We start from the raw sequence: 27,341 nt of genomic DNA on the forward strand, positions 1-27,341 counted from the left end.
AAAGTGTCTGTGGTCTTTAGCATTATAAGTGCTCTTAACATTGACGGGATTCATATTAAATTGAAGGGAGGAAAGGGTTAAGCTGATTTAGACTCCAATGTCAAATGTAGCTCTGTGCCAAAGCACTCACTTTAAAGGCAGGCACTATATGCGTTTTATCTCCTGGACTTAATCTGGGTTTTGCTATGCTCGACAATTTTAATGCCAAGAGGAAGAAACTAAGTGAGAAAGGGAACGCGCTGGCCTGAACCTAGAGAGTTGATCTAATTGAACTGAAAAAATTAAAACCCTCCTCCATCTGCTCAGTGCACCTGCTGATGGAGCACAAGCACAGGTAGGGAGGAGATCCATCAGAGACCCGTTATAAATAGACTTTTATTTCATCTGCTAAAAGCTTGGCAGCCGAGGTGGGAGGGCTGCCCACGCAGGAGCCAGGCGAACGCTCTGTGTTGCTTTTCTGTGTTGCTTTTCTGTTTAGGTGGAAGGAGTGAAGAGACAGAGACTAAGAAACAAACCAAATGAAGAAATATCCCAGCAGCCCATGCCAAGCAACAGTCAGCGCTTACGATGTGACCAGAGCTGGGGAGACACACAGACCAATCACCGCCCTCCTGAGAACGGGGCAGAACCCATGGGAAGCAGGTTCAGCTACTAACACAGCGAAGCACAGCGCCAACTTCCCTTGTGGCATTCCTAAGACAAATCATGAAGGAGGCACACACTGATAACGAGACGGTGCCATAACTTCCTGGGGGTGGGTGGAGGAGATTCTATGTGCACAGAATGGAAACCAGCAGAAATGTTCTCGTGGGGAAGGGAAGCAGAGGCCCCAGACACAGACTCTCGAAGGGCCAGCACTGGCGAGCCACATTCGGGCCTCTCCTCCAGGGCAAGTGAAGGGCAGTCTCTCCTCCTCACACTCTTCAGCTTCCAGAATGGCCCTCACGTCCAGGGGGAGGTCAACAACGGCAGTTCAATTGAACGAATCGATGACCAGCAAAAGGATAAAAAGGTGCTGCTCTTGAGTAAAGCTAGAACCAAGGGCCGTCTGGAGGCAGGCCTGATGGAATATTTGATTAGAGACTCAAGAGCAAAATGTCAGACTATACTTCCAAATAGGACCCTCAAGAAAAGGGGTGGGGCTGGGCGCAGAGGCGCTCCCATATAATCCCAGCAGCTCGGGAGGCTGAGGCAGGAGGAGTTCAAAGCCAGCCTCGGCAAAAGTGAGGCCCTAAGCAACTCAGTGAGATCCTGTCTCTAAATAAAAAAAAATAGCTGGGAATGTGGCTCAGTGATCGAGTGCCCTGAGTTCAATCCCCAGTACCAAAAAAAGACAAGGGGTGGGGAGGAATAGAACGTATTTATCCCACTTGCACAGGTATAGGCTTAGGGAGTCCCCTTCAAGAACATTAAGGATATCCTGGAGAAGATAACGACCCGCTCTGCTGTCACCACCAAGGACGACAGGAGTGATGGCACTGGGCTGTGACAAGGGAAAACCAGGTTAAATACAAGGAAGAATCTCCCGACAGCAGAGGTTGTTAAACACTGAAGAGGGAAGCCGAGGGCGTTAGGGGCGCTCTCTGGAGGTCTTTTAGAAAGTCGAATTGCTTGGCGAGTACCTGGGGTAATTTAGGCACAGTCTGTGCTCCTGTGGCCTTTATCGGGGCTCTAATTTATCCCCTGGCCCGACAAGACACAGTCACCACCGTAAACCACTGTCACGCTCACCCCATAACGAGCTCTTAGAAGAAGAATGAGCATTAAGGAAGTGGCAAGAGCTCTCCTGCAAGTCAAACTCATTTTTCTTTATTTAAACAGCACACTGGGTTTTTGTGGTTTTCTTTTTTCCTTTTCTTTTGTTGTTGTTGTTGGATTTTTTTTTCCCAATGCTTATCTCCAGAAATAGAAAAACGGAGCTTATGACCACTCATGCTCTTCCAGAGCATTCAAGGAACGCAGGTGAGGAGCAAGCGTGAGTTCCCCACCGAGGTGCACACAGCGCTCCTCTGTGCACCCTCCCCTGCCCTTGTCCATGCCTGGAGGCTGCTGCCCCAGGAACCACGAGCCACTTCCAGGAGGCCCAGAGAGGAGCAAACCCATGACCTCCAAGAGTCTAAGATTCTGGAGTCTTCATTTTTTTAAAGCTCTACACTCAGGGTTATATTTGAAATTTTTTTCAAGAAAGACTCATTTTCTGAGTCTCTGTTCTCTACACAAATCTTTACTCCCCTAGTACCAAAAATCCCCAGTACCAAAAAAAGACAAGGGGTGGGGAGGAGTAGAACGTATTTATCCCACTTGCACAGGTATAGGCTTAGGGAGTCCCCTTCAAGAGCATTAAGGATATCCTGGAGAAGATAACGACCCACTCTGCTGTCACCACCAAGGACGACAGGAGTGACGGTCTTCTGTGATGAAGGACCACAGCTGTAAACCAGGCCCCCTTCTCTCCTGTGTCACCATCCACATCCTGGACGGCATCCCGGGTCTGTGGCCCTTCTCCCCACTCCACTGCAAGCTCCAGGACGCAGGAGCTGGTCTTCCCCTCCACGGCTAAATCCCACCCTTTACCCCCCATGGAGTGAGTGAGTGTGTGGATTTCCCTGGGAATTTACAGTCCCAAGAGGCCTATGGTAGGAGATGCCTCTGAAAATGGAGCTCCTTGCAATCCTCTTGGTGGCCCCCTCACAGCGGTGTGCACACGGGAGACAGTGGCTCGGGAAGCTGGGAGCACGGGCTTGGTCTGGACCCTAGGTCACCGACTCTCCAGGCACCTCAGTTCTGAGCTGCAATTGTCTCACCTGAACTGTGTGTTTGTCTCACAGAGTTGCAGTAACATTGAAAACAGAGTTTGTGATTTAACAAATAGTCATTATTTTCATACGTTCCCATCAAACATCCTTGCAGTGGAGAACCAGTAGGTGCCAGGGAGCAACCGAGTGAGTGAGGCGAAGAAGGATGGAGGCTCAGCCAGTGAGACTGAGGCAGCATTTCCCTGACAGCTCCCCTGCTCAGGAGGCTCACTCAGTGCCCTGAACAGCAGACACCTACCAGAAGGCCAGCATGCCCTGAGCCAAGCACAGGGCCACTGCCCTAAGGAAGGAAGGCGAGTCTGCCGGAACAGGACCAGGAGCCAGAGGCTTGCCCTACAGGTACAGGCTCCCAGGTAGCTGTTAATTTCTCCTTGGAACTTTCCCTACAATTGCAGCAAACTGTCACAGTAGAGCCAAGTGGCCTGAAGAATCAGCTCCCAGTGGGTACAGAGAGAGGAGTGTACACGTCCCCACTCAAGCTTTAAAACCACCATATGACAGTAAAAGCAGTGCCCTGTGACTACCTTGTGACTAGCAGGGGAAGGAGAGGGAGTGTGGCAGCCCCTTTCTCTGGCGTTAGTATCTTCTGGGTGTTCTTTTGTTTTGCAAAGTGATTTGGGAGATTAGGTAGGTTTTGTTTAGGCGGAATGTGGAGCAGTGTTGGTGAATAAGTGCTACTTGATTGCACAACAAAAGATACCCGGGAGCCTCAGCCACAACTCACTTCCACTTGCCCCAACACTTTGAATTTCTCAATTAAGTTATTTTGTTGGCAAGACTACCAGTTAAGGAAAGGAGAAAGTGCTTATTGCACCAAGATTATTCACTGTTTAGAAATCACTGTAATCAGATCAAAAGAACATCTTAAGTTCCCAGGAACTCCTATTTGGTAACGATGCAGACGCAATGGGAATGCGTCCATAGCTTTGCTGAGCTGTAAGTTAGTCTCTACAAATAACACAATAAAACTTAGCAATAGTCTAGGATTCAGTCTTAGGTGCCTGGAAACTAGGCCTCTGCCCAAGACTCCAATAAGTTGACAAAAAGTCTATATGAAAGATAAAGAATTTTATCTCCTATATATTATTAAAGGGATAAAATTCTGATGCATTGAAGAAATAATATTCCCAAGAGTTCTCTCTTCCATACCCCAAACCCCAGACTACAGGTACAAACAAAAATATGCATGGAAATGCTGTATACATCATCACGAAAATCACCTTTGAAAATGAAAAACAAAAGCATTTCAATTTTTCAAACGTATACCATAGTTTATTTCCAAAGGAAAATGAAAGTAAAAAAACAGATCAAAGAGCCAGAAGATATTTTCAATTCATATAATAAAAGCTTATTATACAAAATATGCTGCAAGTAATGATAAAAGGCCTCAAAAGAAAATGTGCAAAGTGAATGGATAGATAACATACAGAAAGGGCATCTGAATGGCTATTATAAAGAGATGCACTATCTCAGTAAGTAATCAGGCAAACAAAAATCAGCAAAATTTCTGGCCTTCAGATTGGCAAACATTTTTAAATCTGATTTCATCGAGTATTGTTGGAGACCCAGAGATAGGAAAACCTGACACAGATGTCAAGAGCTCAGGGATGTTAAGGGGTGGGGGTGGGGGGGCGAGTGGGAGGAATGACCGGCATTACTGAGGCAAGCTGACCACTCAGCAACTGGCTCCCTTTCCAGACCCGCCCCAAGAGGTCACACCTACCTGCAGGAAATCAGCAGCAACAGCCAAGACAGCACCCTCTGCTCCAGGCAAAGCCCAAATCATTCATCCACAGAATAAACAACTACAAGGGAAAACTTATTCTAAACTCTGGAGCTACATTAGCAATAGAGATACATCTCAAAAACATATAATCTAATTTGCAAAAGGGATAGGAACAGTTCAAAGCCATATTAAAATTATATAAGTTTTAAATCATGTAAAATAATATTTATATTGTCTATGGTTATGGATACGTGTGTGTGTGTGTGTGTGTATGTGTGTGTATTAAATACTACAAAAATAAGCATGGAAGTATTCGACACCAATTTCAGGAATGAGAGACAAAGGCTTTAGTTATCCCTAATGTTTTATTTTATTCCTTTTTTTAATAAAAAAGAACTGAGGCAAATTAAATATGGCCATTTATCAACTCTGGATAATGGACAAATGGGTATTCATTCTGTTTTAATTCAGTACTTTTCTGTTTGAAAGTTTTTCCTAATTAAAAAAATTTAAAGTGTTTTAAAGATATACACGAATAACCCATAGTTTATTGGCATGCACAGCTGAAGAGCAAGCAGAATTAGGTCCATTATCTTTATCCATCACCATCATGTGCTCAGGGTAGCTAAACTAGGTAATTATCTCTCATGTTTGTGGAATACCTATCAGCTAAATTGCTTTCAGGCACATTATCTCATTTAATATTCTCAACAACCCTTGGAAACAGGTATTATGGCAGCCATTTTACTGACAGGAAAAGTCAAGCATTAGAGATTGGGGATTTTCTCAAGATCACTCAGTAAGGGACCCAATACTGAGATCCTATACTGCCATTGCTACAGGACAGATACCCACTTAAAACCCTGAAAAAATATATTATTCCAAAGACATATACATCATCTTCAAGATCTGTGTTACTGACCTGAAATCCCAGGTGTAAGTTAGCATATGAAATGAAACACTTCATCACTGAAATTCTTAAGGCATCCAATGAAATCCATTTCTACTGACTAGTATTTCTGATATACTGACCTATTCTAAAAAAAAAGTTACAAAAGTCTGATCAAATCTAGCCTGTTAACAAGAAAGAAATTGGAAATCTTGCCCAGGTAGGCTTTTCTCTAATTTTAAGAGTAAATTTTCAAAATCAATAAAGTACAAACTATCATTTCATTTTTTAACATCTTTTCTTCAATATGCTAATAGTAAATGCATACTAATCTTGGGGAAGCTAGTGATTATAGCCATCTCAGTCCCTATTTTGAGAATTTGACTATCATTAAACAGGTTTATCAAAGCCATTTCACACCAACAACATAAGCTAAGTTTAAAGAATACACTGCTCAGGCACTGTCCAACTTACTGCACAGAGAGCAAAACTAACCATAAAATAACCATACACCTAAGAGCTCACACCTCCCGCACCCAGCAGTGTCAACGCAGCCCCCACCCAGGGGTGAGTGGGGGCCAGATGAGGATCCTGGAATTCTCCCTATACCTCACAGTAACGAGTGAGCCCCTTCTCCACGATGGCTCAATGTCAAGGGGAATTTGTTCAAGCAGAAGGCTTAGGTAAGATCCACAATCTCATAATACTCAAAGGTACAAGTATTGGAATATAATAAAATATAACTCATTGTACCAAGAAAATCTGAACTTAAGTGAGAAAAGGCATTCAACAGATGCCAACATCAAGATGACACAGATGTTGGAATTATCTGACAAGGACTTTAAAGCAGCTATCATAAAATGTGTCAATAAGTAATTACAAACACATAGGAAACAAATGGCAAGGACAGAAAGTCTCAGCAAAGAAATAGTTGTCAAAATACTAAAACTGAAATTAAAATTCACTAGGTGGATTCAACAGCAAAATGAAGACGACAGAGGAAGAACCAGTGAGCCTGCCAACTTATCCAATCTGAACAGTAAAGAAGAAACAGACTTTAAAACATGATCAATGTCAAGCACAGGAAGGACTACACCAAGAGGTGGGCACTCACATCCTCCCAGGCTGGAAGGAGAGGAGAGAGAAGGCAGGACCAGAGAAATATTGAAGAAGAAATGGCTGAAAACTTCCCGAATGTAACAAAAGACATAAACCTACATATTCAAGAAGGTGAGTGAATCCCAAACAGAATAAATCCAGAGAATTCCATGACAGGACACATTTTAATCAAACTCCTTAAAAATAAGACAAAGATTTTCAAAGTAGTGAGAGACAAATGACATCCTATCTACAAGGGCAAAACAACTCAAATGACACAGCAGATTCTTCTTCAGAAACCACAAGGCAGAAGAAGGGGCATAATATGCTTCACCTGCTGAAAGAGAAGAACTGCCAACCCAGAATTCTAGAATCAGCAAAAGAATCCTACAGGAATGCAGAGGAAATTGAGGTTTTCCCAGATGGAGGGAAATGAAGAGATTTGTTGCCAGCAAACCTACTCTAAAATAATGGTTAAAGGAGCTGGGCACAGTGGCACACACCAGTAATCCCAGGATTAAGCTGAGGAGGCTGAGTCAGGAGGATCATGAGTTCAAAGCCAGCCTCCACAACTTAGCAAGGTCTTAAGCAACTCAGTGAGACCCTGTCTCTAAATAAAATATGAAAAAAAATGGCTGGGGATGTGGCTCATTTGTTAAGGCCCCTGGGTTCAATCCCCAGTACCAAAAAAATAATAAAATGGTTAAAGGAAGTCCTCCAAAAGGAATGCTTAAGAAGTCACTTGATATTAAAAGTGAAATGTGAGTTGTATATTCTAGAACAATGTGTAAGTACTATATTATTTGAGTGATGCAAGTGATATGAGCATGATTAACATGCATGCAAAACTCCACCCTACAAAGTAGTTTACTCAATGTGGTGTTTGGGATATTTCCACAAAAGGCTAGGCAGATATCATAAGCTCTTAGTCAAGTCCTTTCATTAGACCACTATCTGTGCTAGTAAGTCAAATGATTTCAATGCAATTTGAACGTGATTTGCTATACATGCTAAAAGTGCCTATTGATCCAGCAATTTCACATCAGAAATATACCCAAAGAACCGAAAACACAGTCCTAAAGTCCGAATCCACCACAGTATTATTCACATCAGTCAAAAAGTTGAAGATGTCCATCAACAGATGAGTGGATAGACAAAATGTAGAACAGAGGTGCAATGGAATATTATTGACACTTAAAAATGGAATTCTGACACATTCACAGCATGGATGAACCTTGAAGATGTTATGCTGAGTGGCATAAGCCAGTCACAAAAGAATGGATACTAGGATTCTGCTTATGTGAGTTCCCAAGATAGTCAAATTCACAGAACAGGAAGAAGAATGGTGGTTGCCAGAAGTGGGGGATGGGGAGTTTTTAACAGGGGCAGAGTTTCAGTTGTGCAAGATGAAAAGATTTCCATGACTGAATACTGGTGAGGAGAGCACTCCAATGTGAACTGAACTGTACTTAAAAACGGTTCAAAGGGGGCTGGGGATGTGGCTCAAGCGGTAGCCCGCTCGCCTGGCATGTGCGGGGCGCTGGGTTCGATCCTCAGCACCACATAAAAAATAAAATAAAAATGTTGTGTCCACTGAAAACTAAAAAATAAATGTTAAAAAATTCTCTCTCTCTCTCTCTCTCTCTCTCTCTCTCTCTCTTTAAAAAATGGTTCAAAGGGTAATTTTCATGTGAAACATATTTTATCACAATTTTTTGAAACTTTAAAATAATAAATGAACAACATTTGCCATTTATTGAGTACTTACTATGTACCAAACACTATACTACATGCTGTGCAAATATGTCCTAATTTCTCCTCCCAAAAGCCCAAAAGCCTTTGCAGTAGATCCCATGGCCCCTGTTAACAGGAGAAGGAGCTCAGAGTATGTAACTTGACCAACTGAAGAATGGAGGGATAAGGGTGGGGAACAGACCACCCACTCCAGCTGGTGAGACTTCAAAGCCCAGTGGACAATTCTCTCCCTCCACGATGGTAAAGGACTGTGTGGAAGGCAGCATTCCCACGAGTACCCTAGACATAGACTCCTGGTTCCTGAGAACACCTAGATCTTTTCAAGTAAGGGACAATGACTTAGAGTGGCTAGCAGGAAAAGATACATAAATGGCATTGAGGTACAGGGAGAAAGGAATGAACAGCATCATTCTGGAGGAACTAAGTCTTCAAAACCTCAAGCTGCATATGTCAGGGGCATTCTGGTCGGTGGAGATGCTACCTGCGGGACAGAGGAGACCTTTCCTTCTGGCAGCACTGTGGGATGAGAGGGCGCGCAGGTGGCTTGTCCTTCTCTACGGGCCCTCACACTTGCTCCTAGAGAAGGAAAGCCCTCCTGCAAGCCATGCTATAGGCTCGACCTGTTCAGAGAAACTCCTGACCTCAGTACCTTCCAGCCTTTCCTGTTACTTGTCCCTAATCTCTATTCACACCTCTCCCCAGTCACCATGGCTCTAGAACTTTCCAGTCATGTCTCCCACCCCATCTAGACCCTGGGCCCCAAACTGGAATGCTGCCCTCCCCACACCAAACCCCTTTACCTTATCTATTCTGGCCCTTCCAGTTCCACATCTGGACTCTTCCCCAGGGCCACCACTAGCACCCGGGGGGCCTGGGACATCCTCCAGTGGACAAGGCTCTGAGCTTGGGCAGGAAAGCACCTGCCCCACAGGAACAGTCCTGGCTCCGCCTCCCCACCTGGACTCACAGCCCTGCTGAAGAAAGACCTAGAGAGGTGCCGCTTGACAGGAACTGGCTGGCAACCCTTCCCGTGCCACCCCCACAACGCCCTGGACACTGTCAGTCTAACCCCAGGGACCACACACACCCCTGGCCCTAACGGGGCCTCCACTCTGAGCCTTCCCACAGGCTGCACTGGCAACGGAGCGGCGGCCTCAGCTCTCCTCTGCTCCCCTGGCCACTTCCCTCCAGTTCTCAACCTTCCTCCCAGGCTCCTAAGAAATAATTCAAACTCTTTGTCAACCTGCTACCTGTTTAGGCCACACCACCAAGTCCTAAGGAACAGGCAGGAGCCTTGGGAAAACAAGGATAGGGAGAATGCAAGACAACAGGGAGCTGGAAGGGAGTGGGTGGCCAGGGCCACTGTCAATCAGTCTCGGATAACGACCTTGAGGGATTCTAACATCAGCTCCAAGCCCCCCCACACCCCTTAACTAGCAACCCAGAATCCCGATAAAAACGAGCACCCTGATTTTTGTTTCTCTACCACGAGGAGAAAAACAAGAAGATTTATCACTGTATGTATCTATGTGACTGCATGACCGATATGATTCTGCAACATGTACACTCAGAAAAATGAGAAATCATATCCCATCTATGTATGACGTATCAAAGTGCATAAATACGTTCGACTGTCATGTATAACTAATTAAAATAATTTTTTTTTAAAAAGAAGATGATAATAGGCCCAAAGCTCGGCTGGGTCTTTCAGTGAACACTCATTCGTGACCGCCATGCATTGCTGCTGGGGTCTGATGGGTACCAGGTTTAGTGGCTGAGAGACGTACCCCAGTCGCCCTCCCTCCCTCCCTCCCTCCCTCCCTCAGCAAGACGAAGCTGCATCCTCTGCTTGGCACAGCACAGGCCTCGCCCCGCGCAGGATTCTGAGCAGTGCGAGCCCGGCTACACTTGCCGTCTCCACTCCAGCGCCTGGCCATCTCCCTCATGCCGTGGCCTCTGTCACCCGTTCAGAATAGGAGCCCATGCCTCCTCTTCACGTTAGAGAACAACCCATGGAATAAAGCTAGGCCGCTAAGCTCCACGCGCACCAAGGAAACAAAAACCCGGGAGAACACAGAAGGTGAACTGATGTCCCTTTGAAGGACTCCGCCCGCTGGCAAGCCTAACTTTGGGGCCACACTGACCACAGGATGTTGGGATCAGTCTCCTTGTTCTCCTCGTTCTCACCACAGAAAACAAAGGCAACAAAAAACCATCCTTATAAACGTACACTGTTTTTTACACATCTTCAGAGGTTCAATGACACCTACGTTACTTAACCCACGGACACCCCAGCATGTGGACAGCAGCTGGACCTTCCCGGTTTCTCCCTTACAGCACAGGACTGCTTGCTCTTGGGGTCTGCCAGGAGACCTGAACGACTGAAATGCTTTGGCCAATGAGAAGCAGCCTCCCAAACAGTGGAGAAGCCAAAGTCCAGCTGTGGGGACTACAGCCACCGCTCGGCGTTTTTATTATAATAGCACTCTGGGACACATACATTGTGTAATAAAAGTGAACACCCTTTAACCTATTGAGATAAATCACAGTCCTGTACTACTCTTTTCTATCCAGGCTTTTTGAGCTTTGTTTCAATCAATTCCCTCTTGGATCCACGTTTGTGGCTTCCTTCGCTGTTACCCAAAATAACTCCAACAGCAAAATACCAGCATACTTAAATGGGTGCTCAATAAACATTTGTTGAATAAATGAGTGAATAATTATCAAAATACTGGACTTAGGCCCCTGAGAGGTTTGCAGCTCTCCTCTGCTACCCTGGCCAGGTCTCTCCCAGTTCTCAGCCTTCCTCCCAGGCTCCTAAGAAATACTCTAAATTTATTTGTCAATCTGCTACCTGTTTAGCTACATCAGTGGTTTATAGAATAATGTGTTTTTATGTACAAGAATCTGCATTGAAACAGGACTTAACAACAGGACTTAACAACAGGCATCAACTAGCATTAAACATCAGCCCGTTTCTGCCTTAATAATTCTACTTCACAAAATCATGCAATCCAAATACAGCGACTATGTGCTTGAGAGCATGTGTATTTACAATCAGAACACTGGTATTTAGTCACTTAAAAGTCAGATTTGAAATATAAGCACTATCGTGGAAATAGTTAATAACAAACATCGATGTTTTATAGCATAAAAGGTCTAAAGAAAAAGAAACATGCATTATGTTCAACCTAAATATCTGTTTTTGAAAAATGTGATCAACACAATTTCTTAATCAAACCTCTAAAAAAACAGCTGTACACAGAAGTATCCATTCCACCCAGCTAACAATAAGCATCTTCCAGAAGGACTTTTTCGTTTTAAGATGTGTAACAAGTAGGCCAAAGAGAATGTGCTGGTAAGAAACTATTGGATAAAATGGCTGATTTTCATCAAAGCTTAAATCTAATCACAACACAAAAATGTAGTTTTACCAGTATCGAAAAATTTAAAATTTCTTAAGGTATATTCTGACATCTTTGTTTTTAAATTCGCCCACTTTTGATTATACTGTTAGAAAATAATTGGCCCTAAAATAGTTTGGACATAAGTTTGTTCTTATTGAGTTCGCTGCAAAGAAGTTGAGAAATAAGCTAGTAAATAATTCTATTTGCTTTAGGGGGAAAATGTCTTAAATAAACAAAGTTAGTTACATATTTGGCAATCCTAAATGATAAGAGATGGTGTTAAATGTTTGGCAAGTAAATATCAACGGAACAAGACGGTCAGCATTAAAATGTAGCTCTCATTTGAGCTCAGTCCCTGAACTTTCTGTCTTCTATGTTATAGTTTTTAGCGTGGACACGAATGATCTTGCGATCAGTTCAAGAATGAGGACTGTGGTCAGGCAAACACGTCCTTTCCAGTGCCTCTCAGCTGCCTTTCATGGCGTGGCGTCCATGTTAGGAGTGTCAGGAAGGTGGGTGCAAAGCAGCATACAGAACAAAGGTTGTCACTTTGGCAACCCACACAAACACCAAGTGATTTCGTTTTATTGAAAATCAAAATGATGATGAGTAAAAAGTGGAAGAAAACACTTCAGCTTAACAATTCAAACACCTGTATTAGATTTCATATGTTTTAAAATCGCATTTGTCCATTAAGTGCCACTCTCAGAAATACTGATATGTCACCATAATTTTATAAAGACCACCTTAAACAATTGATCATTTAAGGCGCGCAATCATAGAAAGCTATGGACAGTTTGTTTTTGTCCAAGGATTAACAAATCAATGATTACATACTCAAAACAAAAGCACAGATCCAGGAGCAGTCTTTTATACTGTCCAAAAAGATTAGTACTTATGTGAATATGTCCAATTTTCCGGCATTCTCCCAGTACATAAAATAAAAAGAAAATCTATGATTCCAGGAAGTCATCATCTATGCCTCAAACTCTGTTTTAGAAATAGAATACTTACTGACAATGAGGGTGGTCCACAAAATACGTGCCTCCCAGTTAACCTCTCCTACAACAATACTGATTTTTAAGATCAGTATTTATCACAATCCAACCTGGTTATAACCAGGCCTGACAGGAAGCATCTATTGTCATGAAATTACATATAAAGTATATATCTAAGTAAAACACCAGGTAGAATTTAAAAGAAAATCGATGGACTTTCTAGGTTTTCTTTTTGCCTAAAATATTTTGAGAGAGCCAGGCTATAGTAACCGTTGAATAATAAAACCTAATCAACTAAAAAATAATGGAATTTTTCTCCAACTATTTCAAACACAGCCACTACTTCTTTCCCAGAAGATTTAAATCTCTGGTCTCTACCATTCCCAGCCATTTCTGCCAACATTGTGAAAATCACCTTTTATCATTCCTCCCCACAATGAGAATTCACTAATCGCACACATCTTCAGACATAGACACCTACCCACCCACCTCCCCACCCACCTCCCAAAAATGGTTCAGAGCAAAGACACACACAAAAATAATGACCAAGCTCACATTTCTTGCCTGCCCTTCGAGCGAAGTCTGGTGTCTTCAGCTTGCCTTTCTGGGCTCCAGTGTTGTCACTAATTGCTGGGGAGGTAGTTTAGGACAGCACGAAGCAGCAGAAATAAAAGCTGTTGCTTTAAGAAATCGTTTTCTTAAACACATGGACCAAGCAACTTTTACTCTGCCCTCCTGGCTGGGCTGCATAAAATCTTAGAAAGACTCCTTAAAAACTCAATGTCTACAATGGGAAAAATAAAATAAAATAAAGTCTAAAAACTTACGTTCTGAACACATTCCGAAGGATGTCTGATTGGATTTGAAAGCAGGTTTGTACTGATGAACAAACTTTATTTTGTAGAAAATTTAATTCTCTCTAATTAGAAATTTGCCTTGCCATCTTCTATGTTCATCCTGTCTCTCATGGTATAATCATATATGCAAAAAATCAAATACAGTATTTCCCACATGCATGGACACTGTGGAAGCCTCCTTTTGAAAAAGGCTTTTATTTCCCTAAATACTGGTGACTAAACGTCATTGTATGTACCAACACTTTCAAATAGCCCACGAGACTTAAAAAGCCTTCTAAGTTTGAAAACCAAAAAGTTCTGAGTTTTCTGTACCCAGGACGGTTTTCTTCCTGAAGCTCAAGCCGAGAAGGCAGACAAAAGAAGCGGATTCGACTGAGCTGTGCCAAGTCTTGCCTTTTTTTCTTTCCTCAGCTCTCCCTCTGCCTCTCTCTCTCTCTCTCTCCCTCTTTCTCTCTCTCACTCTTTTGCTCCCAGTATGGCAACCTTCCGAGCAGTCTTGGCGGAGGTCCAGGCTGTGCCAGTCTGTCTGAATTCTTGTCTCCAAAAGATGTCCTTTGCGGATCAATTAATACATTTGAAAACAGGAAACCGTGGTACGGTACCCAAATCCTGGCACCAGCAGCACCGACTCCTGCCAAATCACCTTACAGATTTCATGGTGTCCTACCTTTCATAATCATGACTAACATGTTCCCGGAGCAATAATGGAATACTAGAAGCCTTTCACTGCTCAGCAATAGGGAATCTGTTCCCTAGAAATGTCCATATGCAACATATGCACAACCTGCAGTGAATCAGAATTCTCCTGTGAGAGGAGATGTATGTAACTTTAATAAGCACCACATACTGTATTTCTTTTTATAAGATTTGCTTTTCCTTGTCCTGCTGCAAAGAATCATGGGAGAGTAGAAAAGCAGGCATGCAGATTAAAATTAAAACTGTATGCCCAAAGATGCCGTGCTTTATTCTATGGGGGATGAGCACAGTTCTAATTGATCAGTAACTCTAATTTTTAAGGAAATTCTAATATGAACTGTATGTATCCAAAATTTTACTGGAGAAAAAAGGGTTCTTTTCCAAACAGAAATATCAATTAAAAAAAGGAAAGGGAGAAACAGGGTGAATTTAGTAAAAGAATCTTTTCATAGTTTGACACCTCAAATTTCAACATAGTCACTTGTCTACTAAATTCATACTAGCATAATTTAATAAGCATAAGTAAACACTGTTTCTTTTTATTTGTAGCATGTGCACCTTCTGAAGCAAAATAGTCTACACTTAACACAGTTTAACTGATGTAATAATTCATTTTTACCTTTGATGCTTGAAATAGAAAATAGCCACACTCTAGAATCACCAGTTTCACAGATAGAATCCAAAATTATGAGTTCCAGTCCTTGGGTCTGCACATTTCTAATTTAGGTAACCTTAAGGTTTTGAATTGTTTAACCTATATAGTTTTCAGTTTGTTCATCTACCAAACATAAAAACCTTCTCCTCTGTGCTGCCAGAAAACTTGGTTGATATTCACAGAACCCTCATCCTAATGTCATAGCTACTAGTTGCCAACAAATGTGTCGTCATCACAGACCATGTAACACTTATCTAAGAAAACTGGAACAATTGCATAAAGCCTTCCAAATGCAGGTGTTCAGTAAACCAAGTAGATGACTTATGGTAAAGAATCATGCAAATACTAATCTGAAGTTCTATAAAAGTATGAAATGTGATACAAAAAACAAAGCCACATACTATTAAATCATAAAGTTGAAGGACCAGGGAAATGCTACAGAGATGAGATCATGAGAGTTGTATTAAAGCTCTAGAAAAACTGTCCAATGCTATCCACTCAAAAGGGATGATGAACTATGGGCAGGATGTTAGTAGATTTTAAATTAATAATCAAACCGTTGACAGACAAAGACAAAGAGAATCCTGAAGCAGCAAGAGAGACGAGTGACTCATCGAGTACAGGGCATCCTCAATAAGACTAACAGCTGATTTCTCACTGGGAACCATGGAGGCCAAAAAGCAGTGGATAACAATTTTGAAGTATTGAAAGGGAACAAAGATGTCAACTAAGAATTCTGTATCCACAAAACTTTTTTTTTAAATAAAGGAGATATTAAGATATTCCCAGATAAATAAAAACATAGCGGTTATCACCAGCAGACTAGCACAATAAGGAACACTAAAGAAACTTTTCCTTTAAGCTGAAATGGAAGACAATGAGACAGTAACTTAAATCCACAGGAAGAAATACAGAGTACAAGTGAAGGGAATTACAGAATTGAATATCAAAGATGGTATAAGTGTACTTCTTGTTTGTAACTCTGTTTCTCTTGTTTGATTTAAATTATAGCAGTATAGAATTATTGGTATAAATATATGCTGATGGACACACATTGTATAATGAAGTAATTTATAACACAAACAGAGTGAAGGAAGAATAAGAGCTTAGAGGAGCAAAGTTTTTATATACTATTGAAATTAAGTTGGTAGTAATGGGAATTAAATTGTTATAAATAAAAATACTAACTATAATCCATAGAGCAACCATAAAAAAAACTCAAAAATATATAATAAGAGACATGACAAGGGAATTAAAATGCTACCTTAGATTTATATAACATAAAAAGAAAGCAATAGTGGAAGAACAGAAGAGCAAAAAAGACAAAGAGGTATAGAAAATAGAAAAACAGCAGAAGTAAATCCTACCTCATCAGTAAGTATATTAAATTTAAATGAGCTAAGCATTCCAAGTAAAAAGCAGAGTTTGGCAGACTGTGTTTAAAAGAATAAAAACAAAATATACTCCATCTACATGCTGTCTATAAGAGACAAACTAGATTCAATGACACAAGAAGGATAAGGCCAGGAAAACATATACCAAGCAATCAGAAGAGAGATGAAGTGATCATTACTAACAATAAACAAAGCAGACTTCAAGACAAAATTTGTTACTAGAGACAAAAGAGGACATTTTATGATAATAAAAGGGTCAATTCATCAAGAAGATACATCCAAACTAGGTGCTGTGGGACACACCTGTAATCTCAGATACTCAGGAGGCAAGGTAGGAGGATCCCAAGTTGGAGGCCAACCTCAGCAACTTAGCGAGACTCTGTCTCAAAATAAAACAAAAAATAAAATTTTAAAAAGAAGATGCATGCATTATAAACATATATAACAATAGAACCCCAAAATACATAAAGCAAAAAATAAAAATAATTGAAGGGAAAATAAAATTCAACAATAACCTCACAGTAGGGAATGAATTTCAATATGAATTTTGAGGGAACATTCAAAGTATAGCAATAACCAATAAAAAAATAATAAAGACTAAGGTAGAAATAAACACAGAATAGAAAATAAAAGTCAGACAAAGATCTTGCAAGAATACTACAGACCATGACTTCACACCGTTTGAATGGCTATTACTGAAAAGAGAAAAGATAACAAGCATTGGTGAGTAGGTGGAGAAAAGGTGACACTTAACATTGGAAGGTAAATCAGTGTAGCCACTGTGGAAAACAGCAGGGGGGTTTTACTATCACATACACTGGCAACCCCACTACTGGGTATAGCATCCATAGGAAATTACATCAACGTGTAAAGGATTTTCTGCACTGCCATGTTCATTGTAGCATGGTTCACAACAATCAAGATGTCAAATCGCATGTCAATCGGCTTAACTTAGCCATTCTACACAGTATCATGTTGTATATTAAAAATACATACAGGGCTGGGGTTGTGGCTCAGTGATGGAGCACTTGCTTAGCAGGTGTGGGGCAATAGGTTCAATCCTCAGCACCACATAAAAATAAATCAATTAATTAATTAACCATTTTTTTAAAAATATGATTTTATGTCGATTTTAAAAAGAAAAAATAATAAAATAAAAATTAAAAACACCACTACAGACCAACACTTATGAATATACATGCAAAAGTTCTGAAGGAAATACTAACAAACTGAATTGCAGTAACATATAGAAATAATAATAAACCATATGTAAGCAGGATTTCTCTGAAATATAAGATTAATACACCATATAAATATCAATGGTCATCTCTATAGAGACAGAGAAAGCATTTTCAAAAGCCAACACCCTTTCATTATTTAAAAAAGAAAAGAAAAGGAAATAATCAACAAATAAGAACTAGGAGACTTCCTCAAACTGATAAAAGGCATCTACAAAAAACCAAGAGCTGTCAACAAACTGAAGGCCAGAGCTTTCCACGCTGAGGCCAAGAGCAAGATAGAAGACTTGTTCTTCCTACATTTGTACCAACATTGACTGGAGGATCTAAGCAGACAATTAGGAGAACAAACAGGGAACAATATCCAGACTTGGAAGGAAAAGGAAAAACTACCTCCATGCATGAATGGTATCATCTTACATATAGAAATCTTACAGAATTAATACACACACACACACACACACACACAATGATACAGTCCAACCTACAAAAGTCAGTCACATTTCTATACACTGCAATGTACAATGAATGATCTGAAAATGAAATTAAGAAAACTATTTCATTTATAACAGCATTTTTTAAATCCTTAAGAATAAGGTTGGGGATGAAGTTCAGAGGTAAAGTGCATGATTAGCATGTGTGAGGTGCTGGGTTCAATCTCCAGCACAAGAAAGAAGAGAGAAAGGAAGAAAGGAAGGGAGGGAGGGAGGCAGGGGAAGAGGAATGAAGGAAAATAAAAAAAATAAATTTAAATAAAGAAGTAAAAGATGTGGACACTGAAAAGTAGAAGACACTGTTGAAAGAAATTAAACACAACCTAAGTAATTGGGGAAACATTCCATGTTCATGAACTGTGGAATTAATACTATTAGATCTCCAAATTGATCTACAGGCTCAACACAATACCTATCAAAATCCCAGCTGACTTTCTGTAGAAATTGATAGATTGATCCTAAAATTCATATGAAAATACAACAACCCAGAATAGCTAAAACAAACTTTTAAAAGAAAAACAAAGCTAGGCACAGTGGCATACACCTGTAATTCCAGAGTCTGGGGAGGCTGAGGCAGGAGGATCTCAAGTTCAAGGCCAGCCTCAAAAACTTAGCAAGGCCCTAAGCAACTAAGCAAGACTCTGTCTCAAAATTTAAATAGATAAATAAATATAAAAAGAAGAACCAAAGTGGATGCTTCACACCAATTTCAAACTTACCACAAAGTTATAGTAAACCAATCAGTGCGGTTTATGACAGAAGGATGGACAGAGGGACCAATGGAATAGAACTGAAGTCCAGGGGAGAAAGAAACACATACAATTATCCCCAACTTACTTAGACAAATGACAAGAAAATCCAGTAGGGAAAGAGTAGTCTTTTCAACACATGATGCTAGAACAACTGGATATCCAACATATGAGAGAATAGATTTGAAGCCCTACTTCACCCACCTAAAAATTTAACTCAATATCAGTGACAAATCCTCTGAGAAGGAAATGAGGGAAACTACCCCATTTACAATTACCTCAAAAAAAAAAATAAGATACTTGGGAATCAACACAAGAGGTGAAAGATCTATACAATGAAAACTACAGAACCCTAAAGAAAGAAATCTAAGAAGAACTTAGTAGATGGAAGGATCTACCTTGCTCTTGGATAGGCAGAACTGATATTATCAAAATGACCAATTACCAAAAGCACTATACAGATTTAATGCAATTCCAATCAAAATCCCAATGGCATTCCTCGTAGAAATAGAAAAAGCAATCATGAAATTCATCTGGAAAAATAAGAGACCCAGAATAGCTAAAGCAATCCTTAGCAGGAAGAGTGAAGCAGGTGGCATCACTATACCAGACCTTAAACTATACTACAGAGCAACAGTAACAAACACAGCATGGTATTGGCACCCAAACAGGCAGGTACCAATGGTACAGAATAGAGGACACAGAGACTAACCCACAAAATTACAATTATCTTACATTAGACAAAAGTGCCAAAAACATGCATTGGAAAAAAGATAGCATCTTCAACAAATGGGGCTGGGAAAACTGGAAATTCATATGCAACAAAATGAAATTAAACCCCTATCTCTCACCATGTACAAAACTCAACTCAAAGGGGATCAAAGACCTAGGAATTAAACCAGAGACTCTGTGTCTAATAGAAGAAAAAGTAGGCCCCATCTCCATCATGTGGGATTAGGCCCCAACTTCCTTAATAAGATTCCTATAGTGCAAGAATTAAAACTAAGAATCAATAAAGGGGATAGATTCAAACTAAAAAGTTTCTTCTCAGCAAAAGAAACAATCTGTGAGGTGAATAGAGAGCCTAAATCCTGGGAGCAAATATTTACCCCTCACACATCAGATAGAGCACTAATCTCTAGGGTATATAAAGAACTCCAAAAGTGAAACACCAAAAAACAAATAACCCAATCAACAAATGGGCCAAGGACCTGAACAGACAGGACATCTTAGAAGAGGATATACAATCAATCAACAAATATATGAAAAAAATGTTCATCATCATCTCTAGCAATTAGAGAAATGCAAATCAAAACTACTCTAAGATTTCATCTCACTCCAGTCAGAATGGCAGCTATTAAGAACACAAACAACAATAAGTGTTGGCGAGGATGTGGAGAAAAAAGTACACTCACACATGCTGGTGGGACTGTAAATTGGTGCAGCCAATATGGAAAGCAGAATGGAGATTCCTTGGAAATCTTGGAATGGAACCACAATTTGACCCAGCTATCCCTCTCCTCAGTCTATACCCAAAAGACTTAAAAACAGCATACTACAGGCCACATCAATGTTTGTAGCAGCACAATTCACAATAGCTAAACTGTGGAACCAACCTAGATGCTCTTCAGTAGATGAATGGATAAAAAAAAATGTGGCATATATACACAATGGATTTTACTCAGCAATAAAAGAGAATAAAATCATGGCATTTGCAGATAAATGGATGGTGTTGGAGAAGATAATGCTAAGTGAAGAAAGCCAATCTCCCCAAAACAAATGCCAAATGTTTTCTCTGATATACGGAGGCTGACTCATGGTGGGGTAGGGAGGGGGAACATGGGAGGAATAGATGAATTCTAGATAGGGAAGAGGGGTGGGAGGGAAAGGGAGGGGACAGGGGATTAGCAAGGATGGTGGAATGTAGTAGACATCGTTATCCAAAGTACATGTATGAAGACATAAATTGGTGTCAACATGTTTGATATACAACCAGAGATATGAAAATTGAACTGTATATGTGTAATAAGAATTGTAATGCATTCCACTATCATTTATTTTTTTAAAAATCAATAAAAAATTAACTCAAAATAAAAATAGCCTTAAATGGAAGAGCTAAAACTACAAAGTTCTTAAAAGAAAACATGGGTGAATATCTTCAGGACTTTGATTTGGTGACAGTTTCTTAAGTATGGTGCCTAAAGAAAAAGCAATCAGAGAAAAAAAGTAGGAAAATTGGACTTCACCAAAATTAAAACATTTGTCCAAAGAAAGTGAAATAATAATCTATAGGATGGGACAAAAATATGTGCAAATCATATATCTGGTAAAGTTCCGCTACAGAGAATACGCAAAGAACTCTTAAAATTCCACAAGAAAGGCAATCCAATTTTAAAATGGATAAATAACTTGAAGACAGTTCTCCAAAGAAGACACACTGATAGCCAAAAGCACAACTTAATAATGCATTATTAACATTATCAGTCATTAAGAAAATGCAAATTAAAACAACATTGGAATAGCACTTCACATCCAGTAGGATGACTATGATTCATTTATTTATTTTTTTAGTTGTAGTTGGACACAATACCTTTATTTTATTTATTTATTTTTATGTGATGCTGAGGATCGAACCCAGGGCCTCACACATGGTAGGTGAGCACTCTACCTCGGAGCCCCAGCCCCAGCACCTATGATTTTTTTTAAGAAAAGAAAAATAACAAGTTGTTAGCTACTATATGAGGAAAAGTAACATCTCATTCCTTGCTGATGGAGATATTAAATGGCATGGTTGCTATGAAAAACTGTTGGCTATTCCTCAAAAAGTTAATCATGAGGTTACATATGCCCCGGCAGCTCCATTTCTGGATGTAGCCTCAAGAGAATTTAAAACGTGTTTCTACACAAAAAGTTGCACACAGATGCTATGGCAGCCTTATCATAATAAGCAAAAGTGAAAATAATCCAGGTATCCATAAACTGATAAATGGACAAGCCAAAGGGATTTAAATACACAATGAATATTGCTCAGCAACAAAAAGGAATGAAGCACTGACACGTGCACACATGGAAAACACTGTGACTAAGTGATGCTGAGGAAAAACGCCAGACTCGGAAGTTCACACGTCACCTGACTCCACAGGACAGGCCCAGCACAGGCAAACCCCAGACTGAAATCACCTGACTCCACAGGACAGGCCCAGCACAGGCAAACCCCACACACAGAGAACAGCTCAGTGGCTGCTGCTGGGCAGAGGGAAGGGTGAGGAGGGACTCCAAGGGGCACAGGGTTTATTATGGAGTAATGAAAGCACTTAACGGGAGAGTGGCACAACCCAGTGAATATCCTAAAAGCCACTGGATTCTGTACCATAAAGTGGTGAGTTTTACAGAATGTGAATGGTACCTTTGAAGAAACGTGCAGTCCCTGCCTCCAGTATTCATGAGTGTTGCAAACAGCAACCCTAGGTGAACCTCAAAGCCCTTTCAGCCTCTTACAGATCAGAAATATAAACATCAGCTGCACCTTTCCCCGAGAGTCTGCCTGTCGTTGGGTGCAGGCGTGGGTTCCCTCCAGCCACCCCGGGCTCTCCGGTGAAGTGCTCTGCAGCGCTGCAGTCCTGACCCCATGGAGAGCCCCTCTCCTGCACTGCCACGCCCTCCCTGTAGCACTTGGTCACTTTGTCTTCCCGTCCTCACTGCCAGGCCTTAATGAAATCAAACATGTGACAGGCAGCCCTCTACATGTCACCAAACCCTTTCTCCCGGATGTGCCTTCCTCTTCAGAAGCCCAGGAGGTCACAGAGCCCTTCTCAGTATTGACCCATCACCTAACTCGTCCCTGTCCTACCTCCCCTGTGGCCCTGTGGTTTTCCTCCCAGTCACCACTTTAACAAGACGCTGTCCTCTGCACCCACTCGGGACACTGCCCTGGCAAACTCACAAACATGGGGCATCTCCCTTCCGGTCTGCACCATTTACCCACTGACCGGCAGCCTCAGACTGTCTTGATGCAGGCTCCCAGGCAGAAAAGGCAACCTGGAAGAACTGGTGTGGACAGGTGTCACATAACCCAGAAGGAGTGGGAGAACAGCACGGGTGGACCCTTCCTCAGACCTGAGGCACGTAGACTCAACCACTCAAGTGGCATAAGAATGGAAGCCAAAGGCGGCTCTTCAAATGTGCTTCCAAGGAGCCCCAGAGCCTCCCAGAAGCCGTAGGACCTTGACAGAGGACAGAAAGGATCAGAAACTGAGGTTCTGGGACATGGTCTGGCACCAACCAAATGCTTCTGTTCATGTGATTTATGTAGAGAGGGTCACACAAGATTTTGTTTGAAAAAAGTCTGTCTTGAAATAGTTTTAAAATCCTCTTTTCTGAGTCAACTTAGGAAACCACTCCCTAAAGAATCCCTAACAAGAAACACTGAGGTCGCGCAGGACAAGAGCCAGCACTACCATATGCCATGGCGGCTGCTCCCCAGGAATCCACCCCACCTGCAGGACACCAAAGGAACACACAGAGCTCCTGACACCTTCCTTGTTTTCTTTCCCTTCCTAGATTGGGTCTCTAAAACCCCAAAGAGCAGGGATCTGGTCTCCCTGCCCAGCCACCCACTAAATTGTGAACATGTGCGTCACCAGCTGAACAAAACTGTGCCCGGCGCTTCAGTCACCTTTTTCACTGCAGTGACTAAAAGACCCTACCAGGACAACTGGAGGGGAGGAAAGGTTTATTTAAGGGCTCAAGGTTTCAGAGGTCTCAATTCACAGAAGCAGGCCCCCTTCCTTGTGGCTCGAGGTGAGGCTGAATGTCATGGCAGAAGAGTGTGGCAGAGAGAAGCAGCTCACATGATGATCAGGAAGCAGAGAGAGAGACTCAATTCACCAGAGACAACATAGATACCCCAAAGCCACGCCCCCAATGCCCACTCCTCCAGCCACACCCCACATACCTCCAGTTACCACTCAGTTAATCCCATGGGGGATTAATTCACTGATTGAGTTAAGACTCTCACAACTCAATCACTTCTCCTCTGAACCTTCTTGCATTGTCTCACATGTGAGCTTTTGGAGAACACCTCACATCCAAACCATAATACCAGGCCTGGGCCAGGGCCAGGGGCTCTGCACCATGCTACTCAGGTTGAATCCTAACTCCAGACGGCCACATGTATGACAGAAGCACAGGAAAGGAAATCACCTGCTCATGAGTCACCCACCACCAGCCAAAAGCCAGCTGATGTCCCCTCAGGTAGAATGAAGAAAGAAGATTTTGAAACTTATTTATTCAATTGACGCATGTTTGTTGTGTTTGTATTATGTTTATACCAGTGAGCCAAGACTCGGGAAAAGCAGAGGCACATCAAAAATGGTCCCAGCCCCTAAAACACTGAAGGTCTGTTATGAAGGTAAGAACCTTAGCAAATACCACTATGTTTCCCATGGTGCTATTACTTATAAACATCCCTAAATCCTGAGTCTTCCATGCTGCTTCCCTAGGCCACAAAACCAATGATAAACTGCCTTTCCCCAAAGCTCCAATGAGGTGTTCTAATGGTTTTCCTCCATAAAGCCAACCCAAATGCTGTCCATTCTCACTCTCTCCTTCCCTCACCCTGTCACTCTCCTCTCCCACCTTCCTTCCTCCTTCCTCCTCCTCCTCCCTTCCTCTTCCACCATTACTTGATATTTGCATTCATTGATTTATTAAATCAGTATTTACTGAGCACCTGCTATGTACAATATATGGAATTATAAGCCACAATGGACATAAAAATGAAGAAAACGCCTATAATCCCAGCAGCTCAGGAGGCAGGAAGATCCCAAGCTCAAAGCCAGCCTCAGCAACTTAGCGAGGCCCTAAGCAAGACCCTACCCTATCTCAAAATAAAAAAATAAAAAAGGTTGGGGATGTTGCTCAGTGGTTAAGTATCCCTGGGTTCAATCCTTGGTGCCAAAACTAAAAAAGGAAGAAAACAAAAGGCAATCATGTACTACTAATAACACCAATGAGATCAGCACTTTTGTACTTGTGAACTCGTTCACTCCTTATCCAAGCTCTGGAGGAAGACAGGTGTTATTTTTATGGTATAGATGAGGAAACTGATGTATGAAGCTGTTCTGTGAATTATCCATATCACCTGACATATATCTAGGATACAGAAAATTTAAGCCCCTACGCAAGGGTCCATTATTTAGTGAGTGTAGGAAGATGGAATGAATGCAGGTGGCCTTGCACATTTGGTGGCCCGCAAGGGGAACGACTGAGGGTAAGTGAAAGGTAAACTGCTCGCCCCTGAGGGCAGGGCAAGAGGATGGGTAGCTATTTTAAGATTCTTCTTTTGTTTTGTTTCGCTTCTGTTTTAAGTTGCCTGTCCCTGGAGATGTGTAAGATGGAAGAAAAACTGCTCACATCTGAGGAAAAACTATTTGCGTTTGAGGAATAGATAGGGAGAAAGGACGGATGGACATTCCAGGAGGATAGAAAGGCTGATATAATGATTCTTTGTTGTTCCATTTTTGTTTCATTCTGTTTCAGTTTTGTTTGGCGTTATCTTGTTGGGTTGCATTACAGTTATAGTAGAAATATGGGATCAGAAATTAGTAAAAAACAAACCGAAAGAGTGTTAAGTAAATTGTTAGAGGAAGGAGGCATCCCAGTAAAATCAAGAGCAGTCAGGGCATACGTTGATACAATACAAAAATGTAGCCCAATGAGCATCACCGCAGAGGAGCCAATCAGTTGGCAGCTAGAAGTTTGCTGGGGCCGCTGTGAGCCAATCATCAGCTGGCAGCTGGAAGTTTGCTGGGGCTCCTTCGGCTATGGCTCTCAACATCCTACTGAGTGGTGCCTCCTGGATGACTAGCAAGCATTTCAAACTCAGCTTGGCCAAACCAGAACTCTAGATTTTTCTCAAAAAATGGTCTTGGAGCTAGCAGTGTAGCTCAGTGGTAGAACACATACTTAGCATGAGCAAGGTCCTGGGTTTGACCTCCAGAACTTCCCCTGCTCCAACAAATTCCTCATGCCTCTCTCTGCCTCTTGTTCAATGGTGACACCAAACATCCACCTACTCAACCCAAAAATCTAAGAGTCATCCTTGATTCCTCCCTCATCCTCCACTGAAAGATAAACAGATAAAAACAGACAACACCAAGTACTGCAGAGGAGACAGAGACACCGGAACTCACATGTTGCTGGCTAGAACACAAAATAGTAAATGGTTTGGCAATTACTTAAAAAAATCAAACTTACACTTTTCATTGGAACCCACCATTTCTACCCCTATAAATACTCAAGAGAAATGAAACATGTTCACAAAATACTTGCACATGAACAATCACAATCACAGAATTATTCATAATAGCCCCAACTGAAACAATCCACATGTTCACAGATGCACTCTATCTCTTGTCATTGAGCAAGAAAAAGGGTCAAACTGCCAGGCATAGTAGTGCACACCTGGGATCCCACAACTCAGGAGGCTGAGGCAGGAGGACTGCAAGTTCCAGGCCAGCCTCAGAAACTTAGTAAGACCCTGTCTCAAAATAAAAAATAAAAAGGGCTGGGGATGTAGCTCAGTGGTAGAGCACCCCTGAGTTCAATCCCAGAACAACAACAACAATAAAGTATAATAAGTAGAGAGAAGCAAACACTAACATACCCAACAACATGGATCCCCACATTCTGCCAGGTGAAAGAATTCAGTAGAAAAGACTACAGGTTGTATGATGGCTTTCTAGGAAATTCCTCCAAAAAGAGAAAATTATGGAGATAAAGCTGGGGGTTGGCAAGTAGACTGGCTGCAAAGAGCAGGAGAGAACTCTGAGGTGAGGAAGTCTTCTAAGGCTGGAGGGTACGGACAGCGTCACAACAGCGAGACCTGTTAAAAGTCCCGTGCAGAGCAGGTTGGTTTTCTAGTGTAGACATGAAACCTCAATACAAACAACAAAAAGTGAGATCAACTGTTTTCTGACATTGACCGCCTCCAAGGCTCTATACCAGGCCCTGCAAGGGGCACACGCTAGGAGCTTCCAGCCCTTTTCTCCCAGCTCCAGACGGAGACAGACCTGAGGACATGCTAAAAACTGTACACCAAGAAATGATACCAAGCACACGGAGCTGGTAGACACATTCACCCTGATATAATCAGAACAGCTGAAAGCTGGTTGGAAAAGGAATGGTTCTCTCACAGTGGTTTAGTGTCATTTAACATCAAACCCTGAACCATATAATATCCTGTATTATGAATCCCACAATTTGTAAAATGCTTGTCTACAGCAAATCCTAAAAAGTGGGTCAGTAAACATAACAATATTTATTTAGCACTTATGATGTGCCACACCTTATTCTAAACAGTTCTCTTATTTCATTTAATCTTATTAATGATAATAATATCTATCTCACCATTTTCAGGCTAGGAAACTAAGACACTAAGGGAATTTAACCAACTTGCCCAAGGTCACACAACCTGCTGAACGTCATAGAGATAATAGATGGCAGGACTGGGACAGACCCAAGAAGTCTGTCTCCGGTCTGCACACCCAGTCATGACAATGGAGCCAAC

General features: G+C 41.6%; 1 protein-coding gene across 5 annotated transcripts in view; it reads right to left on the reverse strand.

Annotated features, from left to right (window-relative positions):
* Msra (methionine sulfoxide reductase A) overlaps positions 1-27,341 on the reverse strand; it is a 326,527-nt gene that overhangs the window by 277,459 nt on the left and 21,727 nt on the right. Inside the window, exon 1 of one of the 5 annotated variants that reach the window (XM_021734522.3) lies at positions 13,517-13,741. The exons of the other annotated variants lie outside the window; for them this stretch is intronic. Coding sequence (XP_021590197.1) covers positions 13,517-13,529 — 13 coding nt within the window. The 5' untranslated portion in view covers positions 13,530-13,741. Of the gene's footprint in view, positions 1-13,516; positions 13,742-27,341 lie in introns of those variants that run through there. 5 annotated transcript variants of the gene reach the window in all.

This window comes from Ictidomys tridecemlineatus, chromosome 14 (genome assembly GCF_052094955.1).
Source record: "Ictidomys tridecemlineatus isolate mIctTri1 chromosome 14, mIctTri1.hap1, whole genome shotgun sequence".
Taxonomy (NCBI): domain Eukaryota; kingdom Metazoa; phylum Chordata; class Mammalia; order Rodentia; family Sciuridae; genus Ictidomys; species Ictidomys tridecemlineatus.